At 34.9% G+C, this 25,500-nt stretch overlaps 1 protein-coding gene across 3 annotated transcripts in view; it reads right to left on the bottom strand.

The window, feature by feature from the left end:
* Positions 1-5,770: 5,770 nt before the first annotated feature.
* The window catches only part of LOC145688230 (R3H domain-containing protein 4-like), a 29,494-nt gene continuing 9,764 nt past the window's right edge, over positions 5,771-25,500 (bottom strand). The window contains exons 2-6 of one of the 3 annotated variants that reach the window (XR_014131857.1): positions 20,107-20,288; positions 15,627-15,745; positions 14,262-14,441; positions 13,018-13,310; positions 5,771-7,924 (exon numbers count right to left, since the gene is read on the bottom strand). Coding sequence is in view for 2 of the 3 variants with exons in the window: in XM_081762143.1 (XP_081618269.1) it covers positions 7,812-7,924; positions 13,169-13,310; positions 14,262-14,441; positions 15,627-15,745; positions 20,107-20,288 (736 nt within the window). In the remaining variant the exon portion in view is untranslated. The remainder of the gene's footprint in view (positions 7,925-13,017; positions 13,311-14,261; positions 14,442-15,626; positions 15,746-20,106; positions 20,289-25,500) is intronic. The other 2 variants (XM_081762144.1, XM_081762143.1) reach the window with 2 other exon arrangements.

Below are 25,500 nucleotides of genomic sequence, written 5' to 3'. Positions count from 1 at the left end.
AATAATTGAGAAATGTCAAAAAAGTCATCCATGAGCATATTTATATTAAATTATTTGGGAGGGACGTAGGTTATACTTCGTTATGTATTTTAAATTTACAGATTAGTCATGTTTGCACAGAATATGAAAATTTCAATTCTGCAAAGAACTTGTTGAGCATACGCAAACTTAATATGATGGCCTGACTCTGTAATCCAATTCTTTCAAGATAATGTGATTAGGAAGGTCTTATTGTGTCGCAAGTACCTTACATGATAATCTGTGCACCCGTCAACTGTACCATATTGAGGTCCTGTTCTTCATAACCTCAGAATCGCGTAAGAACTGAAAACAAAATCAACCAATCCATACACACAAGGTTAAATGTGCATACCTATAAATTGTCTTTTGTATAGAAAATATTTTTCCAAACCTCTATATCCAAGAAATTTTGTACAACGGACTTCATGAAGCCTCAGAAATACAACAAAGTGTAAAATCTAGACAATATTTTACTCTTATTTAGTAATAGTTCAATGACAATCAATCACGAGATATCAAAATTAAACGCAATATTACACTACACTATTGCTAACATACACGTATATATTATCCTAGATTTTTCATAATGACGAAATGCTAAGAACACTAAAACTTTACACATAAGAAACTAATACCTCCAAACAATATTACTATTTACAGATTATCAGACAATTTCATCTACAATATGTACAACAGTATATAATTTTATTTACAAATACCATGAGCGAACTCTTCTTTTGTTTATATATATATATATATATATATATATTTACAAAATATAAACATTATGCACATACATGTCAAAACACTCGATATAGAGGTGACCTCTTTATTGATGCCCTGTCTTACAAACTAATCTTACTGCTTCGTATTATTAATAAAATATTTTTTTTTAAACTGTCATAAACAATGGAAGACAACAAACAAGGTATTTTAAACAAGACATATGAATAACATTTGCAAATCTTTATAAAATGAGATTACAGAAATATATATATATAATGTTTATATATGCATACAAGAGCACATATACTATTCCATAACATAAACATACTTTTGATTTTCCAAATAAATACAGAGTTTAAAGTGTTTGAACTGAAGGAAAAATATCTAATTTGCACATGTCTTTTCATCATATGGATTTACAACGCATATATACAATAATGATGTTCAACTTCCAGTTTTTCGAAGTTGCTTTCCGCCACTTGCAATTGTAATGTAAATTTAAAATATTTTGAGAATATCACATTATTACTAAAATCAACTTATAAGGCACAGAATACAAATAAAATATTCAAGAGAGAAATAATATCCTCGACCGAAACTGAAACTTTACTGAAAATACGATAGTATATCAAAGATACTGATCACATGTCCAGCCCGATACAACGTTAGTAAGGCTTGAAAATTACATTGTAACCATTTTAGGTACAATATGAAAACTTACGCGGTTATCACGCATAATTTCCGTGATACCCCTGCTGAAATTACGAGCCATTATTTAGTATTGTAGTTTAAATATTATTATTATAAGACAAAGTAAATTACATAAGAAAGAGTTCTTGAAGGATATAATTTATCTATCTGAAAATTTTAGTGTTTAGATAATAACGAAAAAAAATATCACAAAGACATCTATTTAAGACTATGGTGTAAAGAAACAAAGATTTTGTACGTGAAGAAAATTAATATGGTAATTAAGGAACATTTAAGAAACCATTTTGAAGCTATAAAACTTTTTAACATAAAATTTTTAGAAAAATGGAGAACGAAATACTTGCATAAATGATTACTTACTTGTATTTTTTTTTAATATGTGTGTAAAAACTTGGTGTTAGAGTAATTCGATTGTATTCTGACTTGGGTTACATGTAGTGATTTTTAGCTCGCAAAGAACAGTTGTGTTAATTCTTGAATTAATCTAAGGGAGTCAATTCCGTACTAGTATCAGCAAACTTCTCCGTACAGCAACACAACGCAAAAGTCATTGTAAATGCCATTTACCCTATCTAAATCTAAATCGCAAATTTTGGGTTGCGTTGATGCATAAGTCAACCATTCCAAGTTGCCAATGTATGATGTAGGAATTGGGCTTTTACGATCAGTCAGGAGAAAGGTTGAGAAAAACAGAGAGAGGGGAATGAAGTAGGTGGAATGGAATAAAACACGGTTGGCAGTGTTCGATTAGTCATCGATCGATTAGTAGTGTATCTGTAAAACCATCGACCACGCTTTGTTTGCCTGTCAATGCTAGGTTTGCTACCTTGTCCTTGCTCTTTGTGAGGGGTCTACTGAGAATCCATGCAGCAAACTGTGACGTCACGGAGCACCCAGGTGGAAATCACTGCATAAGTTATGAGAGAAAAGCAACTTTTGTACCAAAGAATAGCTCGTAATTGTAAACAAGGCTATCGTGGAGGTTGTGTTTGATGGACGCTCTTTTATAATGACCAGACTGGATGTATCTGATATTTTAACAGTATCTCAATTTTGATTAAGGGTATTGTCTGAAATATTTTATTTGTATTTTATGCCTTATATGTTGATTTTAGCATTATTGTCATATTCTCAAAATATTATTATTATTTACTCACATTACACGTTTGAGTTTGAAGTCTGCAAGCAGAGTACATTCAGCCAAAACAGCCACAATAACTCTGTTTCTGAAGTTCGAAAATCAAGCATACACATCAAGAAAATGAGCAACAAAATTAGCGTATTTAGTATCAGAGATTTCAGTTTGTGGCATTCTACGAAATATGAACTAATTACTGATATTTTTCATAACACGGCAAAATGGGTGACTGCAAAAGAAATTCCCACACACACACACACAAAAAAAAAAAAAAAATTCAACAGAGTTGCGCGCCAACCTATTGCGCTTTTTCCGTCTACGAACGCCTGAACGAAATTTTCCCAAACCTCTAAATCGAACGTGGGTCAGAACGGCTTCCGGTTCCACTGCCTTGGCCCCAAGAAGCCCGGACATAACACCTGCTAATACACTCTGGGGTATTGTGAAAATAAGGTGCAATAAACCCGGTACACCGATAACGAGCAGCTGGAAGATGCAGTCCGTGCAGCATTTCAAAAAGTCGCCCCTAGTATGCTGTTGCGGATGAATAATCGGACATGGAAGCACATTAGGCTATGCTATAAATATGGAGGAGCCCACACGGACCTTTGGATTTATAGCACATAAGCAGTACATAATCACAAAGTGAGAGTAAAGGGACTTCCCGGCCAAACTATAATGGATACCATGACTTGGAAGAGAGAGGACTCCATGCATAGATCATCACGCGCTGTTAAATTAAAATTCTATCACTACGAGTCACAATTATTGTTGGTAATAAGTGTATCTATTTGTCAAAGGTTTCTGAAACAATTATGTCATGTTTTTATCTCTTCGCGAGAAATTTATCAAAACCCGTCGGTTTATCATGTTTGTTTCTCTGAAAGTACTAAATTTAAACCATAACATAATTACACAAATGATATACAGTATATGAGAAAAGAAATAATTATGTAGTTATAATAATAATAATAATAATAACAAAGTACAAGTAAATCTCAAAAGTTCAGTAATATACGTACGAAACATTATTTAAATAAAAAGAAACAAAATAGAAAAGCAGCAAAATATAAATTTCATACTTTATATATGATTTATGTAAAACAATACATTAATAGAGAGAAGACATGATTGATTGACTGGGATTTAATGGGGACTTCAGGAACGAGGCTATTTGTCCCCGTCACGGCCTAAATATTACTGCTGTCCATCATAAACAGATAGCTAAGTACACCGACAGCTGCAGACATATCAGTCTGAATTTACACACACATTTATGTTGAACATTAATGTGTACATGTGTGTGAAGATTATTTCTCGATCATCACACACTATTAATATGCATAAACAATCCATCGGTTGTGCTGCTTTGACGAGTCCTGATCTCATATGGTGAAAACACGAAAGTAGTAACTAATTCAATACCTAATATTCATAGCTAGCAAGGATCCATTAACGCACTAAGAGGAAACTATGTATTGTTTAGATGTATTCCTTTAAGTGACTTGAGTGATCCACATGAAACAGACTCTGGTAGGAACAGTTAAGTCTACAATATTGATACAAAAGGCATGTGAATAATTTACTTCATAAACGGTCTTTTGGCATTGCTTTACTTCTTTAGTATTACGTATTCCAATAGCCCATTTTTTTTTTTTTTAACAGACCCATACAAATAAAAGACTTTTATTTATTAAAATAACAAACACCCTCTATTACGACACGTAATTTTTATGAGCTAGTAAAATGAACATTGGTGCACTTCGATTATCCTGTGTTAGGGATGTGTTCAATGATCTGTATAGGCGGGGTAATACAGATTCGTGTGTGCAATAGATCAGACGTTGGTGATGTAAAATGGGGAATTATCTGGTTTTCGAAGAGAGCAAATTGTGGGTGCTCGGTTAATTGGAGCAAATGTATCCAAGGCTCTTAGTGCTACGTATACCGAACACAACACTGTCGAAGGTGATGATGGGGCGAAAGGCTCATGCCAAGATATAAGAAAAAACAAACAGTGGACGGAAACCAAGCCTAGATGAAACCGCTGAGTTTATACATGGCGGACGTCCAGAGAGGCATATGCTCCGGACTGCCTATTCCTCCAGTTAAACATAACGTCAGCTCTGTGATCCAATGAGTCGCGATTTCATGATATTCTGTTGGTTCTATGATTAGTCTCAGAGGACTGTCGGTTATTATGTGAACATTCTAGGGTAAACAGCTGCATCATATAATAAAAATATTGTGCACCAACAATGACACAGTCTTCTAAGGGAATGCGGCAATGCACGGTAGATCCTGTTCAAGCGTGGTTTGCGGAATATCAGGATGAACTTCAAAAACCTTTCTGGCCCGCTAAATTCAGTGTTTGAATATTATTCTGTTTTAGAGAGTACCAGCGAGTCTGGTACGTATACAGATTTACTCTTCAATCATCGTTGACGTAACTGAATATTGCATTGCACGAAAAATGATACACTATTCGTTTGGAGACGATTCACGTGTTACATGCCTCAATTCCGCTACGAATACAGGTTGTGATACACACTAAAAGTGGTTCATGCTGTATTAATCACAGGTAAATTGCATTTTGTTACGGTGTTTTTATTATTTTAATTGTATATATTTAATTCACCATTTTTTGTTTAATAAAATTAAATATTTCAACTTTCATATGAAATAATTACATATCGCTATTTTAATTTAGAAGCATGCTAATTTTCTACTTTGTCCATATTATTTTGTACGTCCAACTCGCTCGCTAATTTCACGTAAGAAATTACTTAGAATTGACATTAAATATATATATATACCGGGTGTATCAAAAGTTCAGGGCCGTAGGCCAACTCCATTATAAGCAAAGATACGAAGAAATGGAAAGAGAAGAAAGTTGTAAATAGTTGTGTTTTAATTTAAACTAGTGGGATTTTTCTAATCGCACCAGTCGTTTGGGCTCCACACTGGTAAGCTGCCCATGTTGATGAAAAAGCAACGTTTCCTGTTTAGCACGCTGTTCGAATCGAACGTAATGGTGTGCAAAAATGACACGGTGAGTGTGCATATTATTGTGTGAGGGAACGTAGAACAATAACTATGCACACCTCACCGTGTCATTTTTGCACACCATTACGTTCGATTCGAACAGCGCTGCTAACAGGACAACAGTTGCTTTTTCATTCAACATACGACGCTTTACCAATCTGGAGCTAAAACGGCTGATGCGATTGGAAAAGATCTGATGATTTTAAATTGAAACCAACTATTTGCAACTTTTCTTTCTTTCCGTTTCTTCGTATCTTTGCTTATAACGGAGTTGGCCTACGACCCCGAACTTTTGATATATCCGGTATATATATATAATTTTCATTTTGCATAAACTTATGCCAGAATGTTTATTAGTACTAGTGTTTAAAATATACCTTGCTGTACTAGAAATAACTGACGTGTAACGACGTTTACAGAGATAGGTACCCAACACGATCATATATTAAAAGTAATAATAATAATAATAATAATAAAGTTATAGTTCACAGCACATAGCAATTGTATTGAATGCGCTAATTTACAACACAAAGAGTAATAACACATTTTAAGTAATAATTTTTACACTACGTTCACAAACTTCACGGTCAAATGGAAACACGTTGAACAGTCATAAATAGTAATTAACTATTCTTAGCTTTCAGCTTATAAACTAAAGAGTTTATGATGTTATTTTAAAACCAAAACAATGTGGAAAATAAATGAAGTCTGAAAACTACTTGATCAGACGAAGTTTCTAAGTGAAGCACACAAATAACATAAAAAAATAGAATAAAATTATATGACCGTCTTACAGTTGCACCATATTTGCTAAAGGAGAAAGATTATTATAAAAGAATAGCATTAATACCACATAATAAAGATATACATATATTCAGAAAATATACTCCTATTGTAAAACACTAACTTTCTGAAAATAAATACAAAATTAATAATTCCCTCTCCCAATGCTACCACCAATTCATACGAGAAGTCTAACCGTCAAACTGCGCCTTTGTAATACATATAGGATGACCTCGGGAAAACTCATAAAGCCCCTCCCTACAATAGTTGCATTGCGTAACAAAAAATCAACACAACAGAAAACGCTCAAATTGTTACAACCATTCTGTTAACACTAATAAATGATATACTAGTACCTTAAGAAAAAAGAAAAACTAAAAAATTCAAAGAAATAAATGTATGAATAAATCTAATATAATGTAACAGTATAGAATAGTAGCAGGAGTAGGGTGACCAGCTATCTCAATTTGCGTGAGACTGTCGCAGTTTTGACCTTCTTAGTTCTGGGCCCAAGCAAACCCTGAACGCTTCAAGTGCCAATTTCGTTCAAAGTGTAAAAGAAATGAAATGAATTTTTTGAGTTTTACGTCCCACGGTTATGCCGGTTTTGCTAAAGGAGACGGTGATGATGAGAGATGAATGAAATGGTGGAATGAAGAAGTGGGAGGAAACGGGAGAACTCCGAGAAAACCCACGCACACGGTGTTTGTCCACCGCAAAGTTCACTTGGCAGGAGCAGGGTTTGAACCCGAGACCCCTAGCACCAGAGGTGAACGCTCTACCACTGTCAAAGTGTAAAAGACATGTAATAACATCTATAGCGCGACTTAAGCAATAATAATAATTTTAAGAAGATCGAAATAAATAATAAGCAAAAAATAAATTCAAAGGCTACTGGATGCTTCCCTCATTTTAATTCTTGTTTAGGAAGTTCTACTAGAATTATGTTTTTCTTCGTTTTTTTGAAATCTCGTTGTTAGGGGAAGCAAATTACAGAATTAAATTTACAATCTTTCTCATAACATCCTAATTTAATGTCTTTGTAATTGTTGAGTTAATTTTTATACACTTATTTTCATAAATACCACTTCAAATTGTTTGTTCTGAAAATGTCTCGTCTGGGCTTAATGAAGAGCTGGATCATCCTAGCATATTAAAATTGACGGTAAAACACTCCAAACCATTGTAAATTTAAAAGGACTGGAACTCTGAACATTTTCAGTTCCGTTACCATTAATATCCCTGGTTAGTCATTCATTAGCAATTCATGTCTACGAATAATTGAGTATCGATTTCACATATAAATCTGAAAAAAAAAGGAAATAATATGAAATGGATATTCCCAATTTGTGTCATTTTCTGAATCCCCAAACGAGCCTTGCAGCGATCAGCCTTCTCCATTCAGGAACTGCAGATACTGCACCAAGGAAGCTGATGGTAATAGAAAAGTTCTGTGAGGATCCGACACTTTCACTCTCCGTTCATTCTGACTTTCAAAGCCTGAAAAATATGAAGTGTTTACTTAATAATGTGGACAATTAATTGCATCGTCTTTCTAATATAACTAATATTTTGGGAATATATGAGGCATTCAGAGTAGTAAGAGTGAACTCAACAAAGGCTTGGTTTAGAATAAATGCATTTTCAACTTTCTTCAGAAGGGTAAACTCAAACAACGTTCTTCTATTAATTATTATTACTGATATTTCTGTTAATATTACTATTTTGTGTACATAATAAAAATTGACCTGATGTTGAGTTTGCCTTTACTACCTGCAATGCTTTGTATATATTATAGAACGGCATAGCGAGATACGATTTCGCATTCCAAAGTCAAACTTCACTCCTGTACTTGTCGCTCTATTGAAACCGAAAGTGCAAGGAACTTACTACAACTGTTCGTCCGAATAATTATTCCCAAAGACCTATTATATATAGCAAGAAACTTTCTTTGTTGACACGGGTAGGCCAAGCATGACATATTTCAACCAGAATTTTCGATGGGTTTCGAAGAAATGTGCTACATATGGAACTTCCAATGACTATATTTTGTTTACCTATAAAATTTTATAAACAAATCAAGAATTTTAAGTTTCGCATAAATTTACAAAAAGAGAAACTAAAGAATAGAAAATAACAGATAAGGAAGATATATATACCATTTATCTTCATAATCTTGGACAAAAAACGCTGAAATTTTGTACCATGCAAATATCGGCAAGAGGACATTGTGTGGCATACTCTGTAATATCACAAGGTTAACAATGTTGCCAACTCAACAAATAGTAGTACTTTTTCAAATGATACTACGTCAAGTTATTACATATTTCAAACCTATATACACAACGAAAACTTACAGTAGCATACTTGTCATGCAGTGCTGCAAACTAGGAACCCTACAGTGTCACAAACATCGAAAAACAACCAAATTTTGGAGGGTTCTACAACAGTAATAACGCAAGTGAGATGGACGGGATTATCCACATCCAAAGTACCTCGATGTCGATTACTATTGTCATTTCGTACAGGTGGAAACGAAGTTCCAAAGAATTGAAAATTTTACTTTGTTTCAAGGACTTTATTTTGAAAATGTGTTTCGGTAAGTATTACATCCAATTACCTAAATGGATTCTAACAGACATAAAGATCATAATGCCGTTTACAGTGATTTGATACCTCAATCCGTTCGGAAGATACGAAAAAAATTGATAAAATTTGAAATATTGTTTAAAATAGCGCATTTGTGAGAACATTTTAAAAGTTTTTTATTTACTTCGGTTCTGTAACAATACAACAATACTTTTTTTGCAGGCGTAATTACAAGTTTTCGGTATTACATACCTTTAAGTAGTTTTGCAAAGTTTAACAGTTTCTACCACATCTCCAGAACAGTCTGAGATATCAAATTTGTTGTAAAACGGCATTATAATCTTCACATCTATTAAACAGCATCTATGTAATTCGATGACGTACTTATATCAAAATTTTTTCGAAATAAAGGTTTCTGAAAAAAGTCAACTTCTCAATTCCTTCCAACTTAGTCCGAATCCATTATAAATCCGTCATTTCATGACCATACTATTATGCACTAAAGTATTTTGGACACACATTGCTTCGTCTGTCTTAGTTGCGTTATTATCACTGCAGAGGCTACCAAAATTTGGGTGTTTGTGATACTATAGCGTCTTTAGTTTGCAACACTAAAGAAGTTTACATTTAACACGTAGATTAGAAATTTGTAATAACCTGACGTAGTGCAATTTGAATATATATATATATATATATATATATATATATATATATATATATATATAGATAACTTTATTTTTAGTTGACAATGCTGCCTTGCGGTATGTGGTATTACAGAGTATGTCGAATATTGCCCCTCTCCCGATATTTGCATGGTACGAAATTTCAGCGATTTCTGTCCATGAGTTTAAAAGTTACAACGATGTATTAAGATAAACGGTCCACCATATATGTATAGTCGACTCCCGATCTACCGGGATGGATTAACCGGGTTGCATGTTAACCGGTGCTCACCAAAAAAGAAAAGATTTACATCTATTGCAAGAATCTTCAGCAGGCACGCTAGAGAGAAAGGGAGAACGGACATTGAATTTAATAATGAAATTCGAATTGAACGACTTTTCAGGTCTTTCCCAAACTTATTTAACAATCTGACTGCATGAAGTGACAGAGAATGATGAAGTGGGAAGCAGTCAGCTTTGTTTGTTGATACAGTTGTTTAGAAACTTTACTAAACCACAGTTCCTGAAAATACAGTACAGATAAATTGCCACGTAGCATTTTTCTACTCATTATATACTGGCTATTTACCCTTCTCGTTTTTTTCTTGCCTTTGAATTAATCGTGTGGGCTCTATTACCCACACTCTCTCTATTATCCTAGTAAATAGGGAGTTAACTATATATAGGGTGATACTTTATAAGGTTTACAATTAAAATTAGTTATAATTCTTTATTGGAACCACATACAGACTTGGTATATGTGTCATTATACTGCAAAATACTTTTAAGTTTGACTCACGTAGTGAGCAGCTGCGGAGTTGACCACACGCGGCGTCACCGGTCAGTCGTTGAAAATGGAGACTTTCATTGGTGCGGACGAATTACCTGGCCGCCATGGTCTCCAGATCACATGCCACCTGACTTCTTTCTGTGGGGGTTTGTAAAAGATAAAGTTACACCCCTCACCTAGCTGATAATGTTAATGAACTGAAACAACAGCCATCACGGACGTTACCCCCGAAATGCTGGCTACTATTTGGCAGGAAATCGACTTTTGTTGGGATGTGTCAGTGTTTTGCAGTATAATGACATATACACCAAGTCTGTATGTGGTTTCAAGAAAGAATTATAACTGATTTTAGCTGTAAACCTTATAAAGAATCACCCTACATAAACATAATATATATAAACGTCGCATAAAAGTAAATGTAAATCATATACCGGCCTATGTTTTCTTTATGTAGCAGCCATACTGTATGAACTTTCGCTACCTTGCACTTTGAAATTACTTGACTCACCTACTGACTTAGCAGTCCAGTAATAGTCCCATTTCAACTCTAATCCCTTTATTAAAACCACAAAGCACGAGTCCACCGCACCACTGGTTTCAATTTTGATCCCCGTAGAGCAAAACCCCTTATAAGGAGAAACAGATTTTGATTTGAAATGAAATGAAATCTTGAAGTTTTACGTCCCAGAGTTATGCCGGCTAGGCGAAAGGAGACGGTGATAATGAGAAATGAATGAAATGGTAGAATGCAGAAAGCCGGAGGAAACAGGAGAACAGCGAGAAAACCCACGCACATGGTGTTTGTCCACCACAAAGTTCACTTGGCGTGAGCTGGGATAGAACCAGACCCATGCACCAAAGGTGAACGCTCTACCACTGAGCCACCGCGGCCCCAGTTTTTGATTTGAATTTAGGGTCACAAAGGACAGATTGGATCTCGGCTCTAATCTCTCTCTGTAACTGGAAGTGGTAGAAAATTATTTCCGGTTTCCACATTGATCGTAACGCAGCAAGAACTGTATGAGATAGCGAAATAAGGTTATTTGATATTGATTCAGCGTTCCGCAAACATATTATTCCCGCTCTTACCGGCTCGAAATCAGATATGAGAGAAACTTGATTCAGCTTCCGATTTCAATATGATACCCCAAAAAGCAAAAATGGTAATAGACAGCGATAAACGCTTCCTTGCTGTAGATTTTGCATATAAGAATGGTTTTCCATCAGCTCTATTATTGCTATTCGTACCGGGAGTTAAGGAAGTCCAATGGAACTTCCAATTTCAATATTAATCCCAATAACGCTAAAACGGTTTTCTGATATGACACATACTTTGATTCTCTGCTTTAGTCCCTCTATTGTAAATTAAAATTCCAGAAATTTACCACTTCAGGTGTAATATTGATCGCCGTAGAGCAAGACCGGTCAAATATAATGAAAAATGGCGTTTTAAAGCGAGTTCAACGTTCCAACAGTATTTACTGTCTCTCCAATTATCACTATATTGAAACCGTAGTCTATATTCTTTAGCTTCGTAGTATAATTGTGGGACGTTAAACTATTATTAAAAAATGAGTGGTAGAACGACCTCTGGTTAATATTAAATTTCCATGAAGAGAAAACGGTACGGGATAAAGACAAAAGATTTTTAGAAGTGGATTGAATTTTAAAGAATAGATTCCATCTCCACTTTTTACCATTTCCAGTGTTAATATTAGTTCCTCATAGAAAAAAAATGGTAAGAGATAGTGAGATTAATTTTCTATATTTTAGCTGAATTCAACGTTCTAACAGTAGGTTCCATCTTCACCCTTATCCCTCTATTGAAATCTGAAGGGGAGAAAAACTTTCTGATATGTGTTTAACGTCCCCCACTTCTACCATTATCCTTCTATTGAAGCTGGAAGTAGCAGAAATCTGTCGCTTCCGGTTTCAATATGGATTTTCATAGAACAAAAACAGTAAGAAAGAGCCAGAAATCGTCTTTTAATATAGGTTCAGCGTCCCAAGAGATGATCTTATCTTTCCCCTTATCCGTTTATATAAACCGGCACTAATAAATCGAACTCTCTGGTTTCAATATTGGACCCCTACGCTTTGGAAGTTGTTAAAGAAAACTCAATTGTTTTAATGAAGGACATAAAGCATATTAATATGCCCAAAATTGCAGGCGAAATTCTCAGATACTTCTTTTTACCGGGGGGCCGCGGTGGCTCAGTGGTAGAGCGTTCACCTCTGGTGCTAGGGGTCCCGGGTTCGATCCCAGCTCCCGCCAAGTGAACTTTGTGGTGGACAAACACCGTGTGCGTGGGTTTTCTCGGGGTTCTCCCGTTTCCTCCTACTTTCTTCATTCCACCATTTCACTCATTTCTCATTATCACCGTCTCCTTTAGCCTAACCGGCATAACCGTGGGACGTTAAACTTAAAGATTTCATTTCATTTCATTTTCTTTTTACCGATACTAGTTATTACTAATGCTCACCAATATTATAAATTAAACGAATACAGTAATGTTGCAATAGTACATAATAATAATAATAATAAAACTTACCAATAGCCTGCTGTCTTTCCTTTAATTGTTCATGTGATACATTTATGCTTATTCTTTGTTATCAACCTAACAACAGAATATGCACGCTCGCTCGCTCACACGCATACTCTCTCACTCACCCTTTTGTGTTGTAGAAAGAAACAAGTCTTACTTTGTGACTCAAGATAATGGTACTGAGAAACTCCGTGGAGAAGGAGCCTTTCAAAGCTTGATAGCACAGGGGAGACATAAACAGATTCCGGGGCCTTCGAGAAGAAGTCAATCAGCTCTTCCTCCAAACACCTAATCATTCCCTACAATGAAATAGTATAAAATGCAGTTTAAAAAATAAAGTTCAACTAAGATAATAATAATAATAAAGTACTATATTTCTAGAGTAAAAGAGCACATCTAATATTAGTAAAAAGGATCAGTTTCATATTAATTGGTGAATGTAAAAATGTTACTATGAGCAAATTTTCACTGTTAAAGGAATAAAGCCAAAGGTGAATATACAAACCATCTAGTCATCACGAGGAAGCACTTGTTACAAAGTGTATTTGGTTGTTTTAACAAACTATGAACGACAGCTTACGACTGTTAGTATAACATTTTAAATACTTTAATATAAAGACACTATGTTATTTTGCTAACACGTAAATTAACTGAAGTATGTGAATTCACCTTTCATGTGTGTCATTTTTATTTAGTACGAATAACCAATAATATCTAAATGGAAACAAAATTATCACACATTATGTTGACTTGAAGAATTACACTTGCACATTATAACTACTTGAATTTCCTCTAGCTCATAAAAAAGCCCGAATTCAATACAAAGCACAATTTTACTAAATTTTATTAAATTTTGCAGACTATATTCATGGAAATATAATATCTCTACTATTATGTAAATCTTTTTTACAGTTAATATCTACATAATTAATATACTAATAATCAATAACTACATTATTTAAAAGGTAAGGATTCTTTTGATATGACTGGAATAATTGAATTTTCAGCATGAGTTTCTTGGCTTTAAAATCTCAGGAGCTCTCAAACCTAACGAACAACTTCTGGAAAGTAACCCTAATTTCATTTTAAGGTGATCTTCAAGCACTCATTTGATGGTACTAAAAAAGAGACTGGGTTTGATATGGTAACCCAAAATTTCACGAAAACAAGAACGTATGTAATTCCTTGTGGAAACTCCCAGTATTACAGTTTTTAAGTTTATTATTGGCAACATGTGTCAATTAGCTTACCAATGGCATGTGCCGTTTCCGCAAAGTATGCCTCAAACCACCTTTTATATTGTTAAATGCTTCTTCAGGTGTTGTATGTTCACTATTCTTATGTTGTTGCTTTGAATTTGCTGGACGAGACTGAGATGCAAGAATTGCATTTTGAGCTTCCTCACTGCTGTTCACAAAATCATTCCATGACTGAAAATGACAATAAATAATTACTACCGTGGAAAACGAGCACGAATATTCCGTCATAAAATGTTTGTTATTTGTTTCATATTAATAGCTCAAAAATCATTGTTCCAGTGCAATTACCACTCCTCTAATGAAAAATACTCATGGCTGTACTCGGTATAACACTTAAGTATTCGTGAAATAAAAAAGCATACTTAATCTCCTTTAGTGGGAAGAATCATTCCTACTGCCCACAAAACTATTAACTTTGTCTGTAGTTTGACAAAACTTATTTGGGTCACCTCTAGCAAATTGATCCCGGGGGAATGAGAATAAACTAAAGACTTTGCTTAATTATTTGTATGAACTGGGTAGAATAGGATCATAAGTTGTCAAAAGTTAAGTAGGGATGACTGCGTTAAAACTTCACGTAAGCCCCATGAAACTGGAACTTATATCAAGAAATATCAAGAAACCAGAAAAAAACGGGCATTTCTAGTAGTTTTGTCATATATGGCTTGTATTATGCAGTTTTTTTTCTTGTCCACGATATGTAAACAAAATATACATTGGGAAAGAACACCATAGGAATGAAACAGGTAGAACTATAAAAATTTTTTTACCTTGATATTACATTATCATAGATTTTATAGTCATAAATAAGCTTTCATTGTAACTAGAAATACTTAAATATTAAACTTTCACTTAAAGAAAGAGAGAAAGGAACAAGTAAATTGGTTTTAGGTAAGTGCACGAACTGGACGGGCAATTAAACATCAAATACACGGATTATAAAGACCTAAGAGCCCTGAAAAACAATATGAATGAAAATTTGTATGTCTAAATAATCCCGTTCAATTTGACGTAAATATCTAATGTTTCATATACCGGATAGGCACAAAGTCGCTTTCTCCAATACTTGTTTTGGGCAAAGCGACATTGTGCCCATATTGTGTTTCACCACGATATGGACTCGGCGCCATCAGAATTGCCTACTTGTACTTAGTTTTCCTTACGACGTCACATCCGCATCTTGGTGAAAAATTTTAAAATCAGTGATCTGTGTACGCCGAACTGAAGTAGAATGTTCAAGCACAATAATTTTCATCAGATACACCACCTGATATGATATTACTATGCAACAAGATACAGTACTATAAGTTTTAGTGTGTTTTTATGAATAAATAATCCCAATTATATTAAACTTACTTGCAGCATAGATTCGTCCCGAAGTATTTTCGAAAAGGCACCTTCACTGCATGATATAAAATCATTTATAGATGGTTCACCTAGCTCATCTTCCTCCACAAGAGTAACAAGATGGCTTACTACAACCAACAAGAAAATATCATGTTCATTGAATAATTCAAGTCACAAATAAAAGGATTTTAATAATACAAAACCAAAGAACATCCTAACTTTGACTACAACCACCACAAGAAAAGGGTTTAGCAAAAACTGTCTATTATTTTAGTCAAAAGAAACAACTTTCAATCGCTTCAAATTGACCTTTTGATTTTTTTTTTTTTAAAGGAATACCGAAGTATTTCACATTCAAATTTCTGTATTAAAAAGACAATTAACATTCACATAGCATACCGACGTTCTTTTCATATATATAAATTTTATTTTTCCTATGAATAAAAGAAATCTTGAAATCCTACTTCTTAAATTTTAACAAATAGCTTACTTCTTTAACAAATAGCAACAATAGCTTACTTCTATAACTATTATAAAAGAAAGAAAGAGAAACGGAGACACAGGAATAAACGAAGGGAAGGATGGATTACTACGTTTAGGCTGCAAATTCAAGGTGAAAAAGAAAAGAAGACATAAAGGGGCAGTACAAGATATTGAAGAAACGTTACAGGAAGTTAAAGAAAAAAGGGGAGAGAAGAAAAAGCCGTGGAAATAGGAAAACAATTAAAAAAAGAAAGAAAAACATGAGAAATGGAGATCAGGAAGGATATTATGGGGAAAGTAAGCGGATAAAGGAATGGTGATAGAAAAAATGGAAAAGAAATGATACAATGGAAAGCTAGAAGAAATAAAGGATAATACATTCAAAAAATATTGTATTTTTTTCTTTTTAAAAAAAGAAAAAAACAAGACAATAACAGACAACTGCCACAAGACGGAATTCAGACGATTTGTAAATCAGAAAGAAGGAATTTGAGATTGAAAGGTATTCTCAAATTACGCAAAGAGGTATCGAAATTAAGATCGGCCATGAATTCTAGTGGCAATATTATGGAAAAATTAGAAAACACGAGAAGCAGTCAGAAGTAGAAAAGAAAGCAGAACAGTGGAAGACAGGAAAAAAAAATTATTGCGAAGAGAACTAGTAAAGGAGATTAAAAAAGAACAACTTCACAAAACAAGAGTATTTTCCCGAATATACGAAGAAAAGTTGTGGAAATGGTGGTGGTCAAATCAACGATAGAAAATAGAAGAGTGAAGTAAAAGAAACACTAAGAAAATGCTCTGAAAATTCAACGTGACAACGGATACTGCTTTACAGGAAAGACACTTATGAGTGTACAAGAACTAAATGTCCGGTTTTATTTGAGTTTAGTTTACAGTAGCAATAGTGATGAATGTACAGGAAAAGAAGGTAACTGAACAAAAACCGCTAATATTATGGAAGGATATGAAGGAAAACGAATAAAATTAAAAAGTTAAATATTGGTGAGAAAAATAAACTTTCGGTATCATATTAAGGAAAAAAAAAAGAAAAAGAAAATTTCTTAGTAGTATTTAAAGAAAATGTACGGCTCGAATAAATTACCATAACAGAAGAGATGCAAACGTGGCAATTAAGAAACAATAAATATATTCTGGGAACTGTTGAAAGAAAATAGGTATAAAGAAACAGGGTGGGAAAGATGGCTATCACAAAAAGGATCACAGAAGAAAAGATGAAAGTGGATCTAACGAATAGTACGGAATAGAGAGCATCAATAAGGCAACAAATTCAATAAAATCGTATAGGAGAGGAATGAAAACTACAGAAGAGGTGACCAAGTTTCTGAGATAGCTATAAAATAGATGAAGGGAAAGAAAATACAAGTGATAAGGTTATGTCAAGGGAATGAAACACATATGATATTCACAGAAGAAACAAATAAAGAGATAAAGGAAATAAATAACATATGGACAATGTAAGGTTAAAGGGAAAATTAATGCAATGTATAAATACCACAAACAGAAAGCACACAAAATAGAATAGAAGGATACAGAAATACTCTATAAAGAAGCTGGACGGTAGTAAGAAAATGAAAACGAGAATAAAGTAAATGGAAAATTAACAACGAACTGAAATGAAGGATTGACCATAAGCAAGGAATGAGAAGAAAAAAATAGCCAAAAAAGAGGAAAGGAGAGAATAGATCAATACTCTTGCAAATAAGAAATTGCGTATAAGGGAAACTAGGAATGGTGTATAAGATACAGATCATTCTTACATTTTCAGAAGTGGAGACTGCCTGAGGAAGGCACTGTTACAGTGCCAAGACGTTAACACAATTGCATCTTTTTATTGTTTCTATAAGCTTCGACACAATGAAAATTGGCAGTACGGTAATGTACCGCTATTTGTTGTTAAAGAATTGTCAGTATTTAAATCTAAGACCCATTTCATTGTATTTAACATACTTGCTCAAGTAACACTCCTAACAATGCCGTAAATAGAAACCTGTAACTACAACATCCATGAGGTAGCAGAGTTTGTTGTAACGAATATTTCAAATGCCACTAACGCCCCCCTGCCCCGCACCCACACGCACACATCTTGTAATCGGATGCAGGCTCCTTGCGATATTAAAATGTACGTTGTTTCAATTAATTGAAGCACGGTCAATATAAAAAAATACCCTATTTTTTTTTACTGACATTATCTTTCACGTAAATCCGCTTTCACACACACACACACACATGCGGGATTACTGTGTATATCGACACGGGCACAACACGGATATATCGTAAGGTATGAACCTATTTTACTAACAGGATCCGAGTAAAACTCGATCTGGACTGGTATTTTTGCAAGAAAGTGTCAATTCTTGGAAGGTATATACAAGCATTAACTCTAGAACACCACAGTGAGTAATGAGTGCCTACACACTTCGGTGGGTATAGTCATATGTTGTCTATTATTATCTGGAAAATTTCAGCTCGTAATACTAACGAATGTTTCGAACACTGAAAACCTGAAACAAAAACAAGTGGGTAAGCTTTCTGAGTATTTGGTAAAGGAGAATACGCAGATGCATAAAAGTGGGCAAACCCTGTACACCTCTTAACATACATTCATACATCCTCTGAACTAATCTGCCGAACTTTCAAATTTGCACAGGTTTTGGCGTAAATAGTTTGACAATTTTTTTTCTTGAAATGTATTACTCTGTTCATTATGGCATACAGAATGTTTAGATTTTCATCTATCCTAACAAACTGAACAGATTTTCAGTCAAGATAATCAACTCGAGTTCTCAAATGTGTACTATTAATACTAGTAAGGATATCTCCTCTCACACTGTATAAATATTTTGTAAGAGGGCAATCAGGATAAGCAGCATTCAGAAGGTTATGTGCTCTCACATTCCTATTATAACTTGTCCTGTAAAAGGGAACTTGAAAATATCATACAAAAAGTGATTTTGATTGTAGGTATTATTGAACAATTATAAAATGGGATAATATTCACTCCATGTAGAACGGGTGTCCGGAAATATTTAAAATATAGGAATACATGTCAATAATATAAAACAGTACAGAGCATCTGAACAACATCTTATTTACTGCTCAAGCGGTTAGTACTAGTGTTTCACAATCGAGAGGTTCCCCACGGTCCATCATTCTGAGGTCTTTCCACTGCTAATCTTCAGATTCATTGTGCGAATGCCAGGGATATGCCATTCACTTGTACAGTCCGGAGCAAAAAACCTGCAACATGAGCACGTAAGTTTATTGCGAAACTACGCCTAACAGCGCAAGGAATCAACATAACGCTAAGTGGCATGAATCACGCCAGGAGAAACCTCGGCGTCCTCAACTGCACTTATTTTGAAGCAAAAAACTTCGTCGTTTCACAATAAACTTACATGCTCATGTTGCAGGTTTTTGGCTGCGGACTGTACACATTCAATATGAGGGACCGCAGTGGCTGTGATAGAGCACTCATTTCTGGTACGTAGGGTGTTTTGTTTGATCTCAGTCCTCGCCAAGTGTGCTTTGTAGTGGATATACATTGTACGTGTGGGTTTTCTCGGGGTTCTCCCCTTTCGTCATTCCACCATATCATCCATCTCATCATCACCGCCTCCCTTAACGTAATATTTTTCATTAATCTTATCTTCTTCAATGCGAAGGTTGCACATTTCTGCTAGTAAATAAATAAATATGTACAATACTCCTGAAAAACGTAGATATCAGTAACAGAATTATAACCAGCTTGTATCTGTTTTGCTTTTTTCAGACCTTACGTTATTAATATGGCAGAGCATTATATTTGAAAAAACTTAAATATAAGTGTCGTTTGATTTCCCAAGAAATCTGCTGCGTGACGCTGGGATCGATTCTCGATGGGACCACAGTCTCTATAAGCCTCATATGACATAAACACGCAGAGCAAAATTAAAATCCTATTTATCACAAAACTAAATAAAGTAGTTTTATGTATCAACTTTACCATTGTCATATCGGCGACCTCGTTTCCTTCCAGGATTCTTCCTCCGATAAAAAAATGTGTCAGGAATAGCTGGGATCCTACGATGAAAATGTGCTTGGGTACTTGATGATGTATTCAAGTTATTCACACCTGAACCGCCTTCTGGACCAGTAACAGCTTCATCATCACTCTGATCTGTGATACTAAAAAATGACATTTGCTTACACTTACTGCTAGAAACCTAACCTATGCAACTATAAGAACTAACTACAAAATGAGTTAGTCGAATAAGAATTTTTTTTTACAAAAAAAGGGGGGGGGTAGAGATAATGTTTAACTAGGAACAAAAAGTTCAGTTCTAACACGTTCCATCCTCACTCATTTTCCATGGACCATTTACCCGGACATAATCAGAATATTTACTGGTCACTTCTCGTATATTCAAAGTTCATAATTTCCTTGCCGAACATGTAGTTTATATTCCTCATCAACGATCACCTTTCATATATCATTTTACTTATATCCTGTGTTCAATAGGAGTTAGCGTTATCATCATTAAGTTTATTTGTTGCAGAGTTTTCATAATCACCTACAAATGCTCAACTGTTTACTAAAGACATGGGTTTTCTCCTTCTTTTCTCAAATACAAAAATAAATATCTCACCACAAGGAGAATTAAGCGATTTGCCAGGTGGTGAAGTAAATGAAATTCCACAATCAAGGCAATCAAATATTGACTCATACTTTTCAAATATCCACATAAACGTTCCAAGGTGTACAGAAATCCCTTACTTCTATTACTCGAGTTCATGATACTTCAGTACATACTACCAAAACACATACGTTACATACTTACGAGATGTATTTGTCCAGCACTTAATGTGGAAAAAAAAATCGAATTCGAGATTTCAACGGATTTACAGGTTTTATGCCCCCATAGATACCGAAAAAGTGATTCTACGATATTTGTTCGTCTTGATCTAGAGGCCATACCGTTTAAGGTATCTCAACCAAATTTTTTAAACTTACTGTTTTTATGTGATCCTCTAGAGGAAGTTTCAAATTGTCTTTCTACCCCCCAAGGATACTTAAGGATAAATATTTAAAAATGACTATTTTTCTCTAAAACAGCCCTAACGATTTTGTTTATATTTCATAAATCAATTTTCGAAAAACAGCCCCATCACGTAGTATAAATCACTTCTCTCGGAAAATCGTAAAGGTGTAGTTTACTCTTGGGGTAATTTTTTTTTTTTTTTTTTTTCGGAGTTACTAAGACAGTCGGTTTGGAACACACTATTCTCTATTGTCACTTTCCCTAATATGAATCCACTACGCACCTTCATGTAATCCAAAACTCTCTCTTTTTTTTTTTCGTAATTAGTCACCGTACGACGATGAGCCTCTATTAATCTAACAGTTTCCCTCTAAATTTTGTAATTTTGGCGCCACCTTCGGATTTTAACCTATATTGATATATCGTGTACACAGTACACTTGTGAAACACTTTTCATTTAAGCTCCTTCGAAATTGACCTATTGTCTGAAGGATGTGCATATTGTAATGTTTACGGGTAGAGTTAATGATGGACCGAGATATATCCCTTCACCAATTTTATTATAAAATTAATTCTTTTGTGTCTAGAAAAGTTTTAATAACAAAGTTTCTCTATAATGACCAAGGTTTGCAGGTTATAGTTTTCTGTACGGGTAACCCCTTAGCTTCATAGCAGCCTCCAGAGTTCTCAAGGATTCGGTTCTAGGAGACCTCAGCTCATAGCAGCCTTCACGAGGTATGGTATTGTTTAAGGTGGTCCCCTTAGCTTCATAGCAGCCTCCAGGGTTTAGGATAGGTTGCGATCAGCTGGTCGACTGATGCCAGGTCCATTGGTAGTCCCTCTTTTATATGTCCTCCTCGGGTGGTTCGTCCTCCTTCGGATCCTTTCGTGTGGTCCGTCTCCTTTCGGTTTCCTCCGTGTCTTTGTGTATCGTCTGCTTCTTGTAAATAATGGCACGTGTCGTCATACATGTGCTTTTCTTGTGATGTGGGGATCCTTACACCCCCACACTGAAAAAAAAATAATCTGCAAGATTATTTTTGAGAAAGAAAGACATTTGTCATGAATGAAAGTTATTTGCACTACAACACTGATACACTTGGAAACACTGTAAAACACTATAATACACTGTAAAATCACTAGGAGAAAACTTGTTGTGATATTTGTATTGTAGAGGTAACAACACTATGTTTCCGTCCCATCTAAGCAGGATCAAAGCAGTCACTATCATTTCCCTCAGAATGGGCAGAAGTGTCATCACTGTAGTTAGTAAACATATATCAGTTCACTAATTGTTGGTATTGGTCGAGTGTGTTGGTCATTAAAATCCGTATTTATGTTGACGTCACATCCAGTATTTGTAGTCTGTATTGTTTGAATTTCGACTTCAGTAGTAGGCGCCGGTAAGTAGAGTGTTTCTAATGATAAACGTATATCTGGTCGACTACTTAAGATTTTGTTTTTGTAACGGGACTTATAAAAGAGAAGGCGCAAACAAATTATTATTATTATTATTAGAACCAAGGAAAGGAGAATTGTCGGTTTCAGAATTTGGAAAATTTTCTTTATAAAAGCAGAAGATAGAGAATGTGAATTTTTGGTTACTCTGTATAATGTTGTCAGGAGCCTGATTTTATGAACATTCTGTTTAAGAAAAGTTACGTAATAGGCAATCATGTACTTCGGATTCAAGAAGTACGTAATGAGTTGTAAAGTATTCAGGTAAACCAATATCTCTTGTAGGGAAATATACTAAAACAAGGTCTCCTGGGTTATAGGATGTCTGTTTGTGGCGTTTGTCGTAAAACTCCTTTTGTTTGATATATGCCCCTTCCAGGTTAGTTTGCACTTTCTTTTGTTGTGATGTGGGAATTCTTACAATATTCAGTCTTACATTGGTTAATATTTCATTATTTTTTACGTCTGTTTCAATTAGGGATGGCCAAAATTTTCCGGAATCCGGATTCCGGAAATTTTGTTTTCCGGAATCGGAAAATTTACTTTCCGGAATTCGGAAAAATTCCGAAATTCGGAAAAATTCCGGAATTCGGAAAAATTCCGGATTTCGGAAAAATTCCGGATTTCGGAAAAAATCCGGATTTCGGAAAAAATCCGGAATCCAGAAAAATTCCGGAATTCGGAAAAAATCCGGAATTCGGAAAAAATCCGACATTCGGAAAAAATCCGGATTTCGGAAAAATTCCGGAATTCAGAAAAAATCCGGAATTCGGAAAAAATCCGGATTTCGGAAAAATTCCGACATTCGGAAAAAATCCGGAATTTTTCCGAAATCAGGAATTTTTCCGATTTTACTTTCCGGATTCCGGAAAGTAAAAATTCTGGAATTGGCCATCCCTAGCTAGTAGCTGTTAAAAGAGAAACACAATAATGAATATATATACTGTATTAGTTTCTTGTAGTTGGATATGTCTTTATCACTTACGTAGACAATTGCTACTGCAGTTATTTACTGTTTTATAAGGGTCTTATTTTCACACACAAAAAAGTCGCCGGTATGTCTCAAACATTATCGCGTTCCCACCTACAGCTACTCCAAAGCACTGCAAACTACTTTGTAACCAGGCGAAAGGCAGTGGAGGAAAAGAAATCTCAACAAATATTCTAATAACATTCGCTTATTGTCAACATACCTACAGTGAGCGCAGAAAGTGTTCGTACACCGTGCATACTTTATATTGAAAACAGCTAGCATGAGAACGGGAGGTGGAAAATATATATATAACCAGAATTAAGACTACACATTCATACATTTTATTTCTATATACAAGAGAAAGGCCAAACAAACACAATCACTGTTTTGTTCAGAAGAAAAGAGAGAATTCCTTTTTTGTAAACGCAAAATGTCACCGTACACTTATGCTTGAATTAGTGCTTATAAAGTATATTACGTTATTTAATATTTTGTGGGATTACCCTGTGCGTTAATGATTGTAGTCTTCGTGGCATTGATTTCACCTGTAGTAGTTCGTAGTTCTGTAGCTTCGGGACTGATTATGTCCCATTCTTCTTGAATAGCTTTTCTTAGGCCTTCTTTAGTAGAGACAGGGCCGGCGCGAGAGAGGGTCGAGCCGTGCCACCGCCCAGAGCGGCAAGTCTAATGGGCGGCAAAATTTGAAAAAGAAAAGAATACTATCAAAATATAATGCTTCGTAATAGGCTCACATGGAAAAATAAGATTGTGTTAACCTGAGAATGTAATTGAACTTACTTCACTCACATTCAAGAAATACTCTCTCAGGAAATTCAGAGCATTCCTCCTCGTTTTCAATTATCAAACTACTAGCCACAGGTATCTCGTTCAATATTTCCCTTGCAGCAGTGTAGATAGGATTTTGAGCTAGAGTGCATAAGATTATCACGGTGTCTTTTTATATTTTTTTCTATTCAATAATGTTCTAACGCTCCGCTCCAAGTATGCAAAAGGTACACTCCCACTTGAGACAGGCCGTTCTAGCCTGTAGCATTCAGGGGCGGATCCAGGACGGACTTCTGGGGGGCGGTGGGTTGTAATACTGCTACTTAGAGCTACTTTTAAGAGCGTCAAAAAATAAACTATATATTTTATTTATATATAAAATAAAAAAGTTTCCTCTTCTGGGGGGGGAGATCGCCCGATCGCCCCCCCCCCCCTGGATTCGCCCCTGGTAGCATCTAGAGACATTTAGGTTCTAATAGCGAGTTTTTGACCAATTTACAAATTGTTCATTCCGAATATAGTAAATCGTACAGCGTATTATTTCTTGAGAAATGTTTCATTTTTTGTATAGCTAAAAAAAAGTTTATGACTTTTTTTTTCTGCGTCAGTTCAACGTTGGGCCATACTAAAGGAACATATTAGTAGTCTCACTTTAAAATCATAATCCACCACAAGGTGGGAGAGCCGAATTGATGCTCTGACTCAGTTATCAAATATAGGAAGTTTATGATGCCTTACTTCAAATAAGTAATGACAATAGAACCGATAGAATGGTCGTCCACGATGCTCTGTGTATAGCAAACCAGCTGAGTTACTTTTCTTTCCTTTACTCACTCGTTGTCTGATATGACTTTAAAGCATTGATTCTCATGTGTTGGATGCAGTAGGATTTCTTGAAAATATATCTGGGTACTTTGAGAGGAGCAGAAATTATGCAAAGTTTAAATCTTACTTAGTTGATACGATGGACTTGGCATCAGCATTAGATACGGGTGATCCACTGATACGTAATACAGTGCAAGCTCGAAGTCGAAAGAAGAGACAGTTTCAGTACGAGGCAGAGGATGAAGCTACTGAAAACATCCACAAACAAGATACAAGATCGATTTTTATTACAAAGTTCTAGAAGTGATTGTGTTAG

The sequence above is a fragment of the Thermobia domestica genome, chromosome 6, assembly GCF_964235325.1.
Source record: "Thermobia domestica chromosome 6, izTheDome1.hap1.1, whole genome shotgun sequence".
Lineage (NCBI taxonomy): Eukaryota > Metazoa > Arthropoda > Insecta > Zygentoma > Lepismatidae > Thermobia > Thermobia domestica.
Note: the sequence above shows the minus strand (reverse complement) of the source record. Positions and strands in the feature narration are given on the sequence as shown.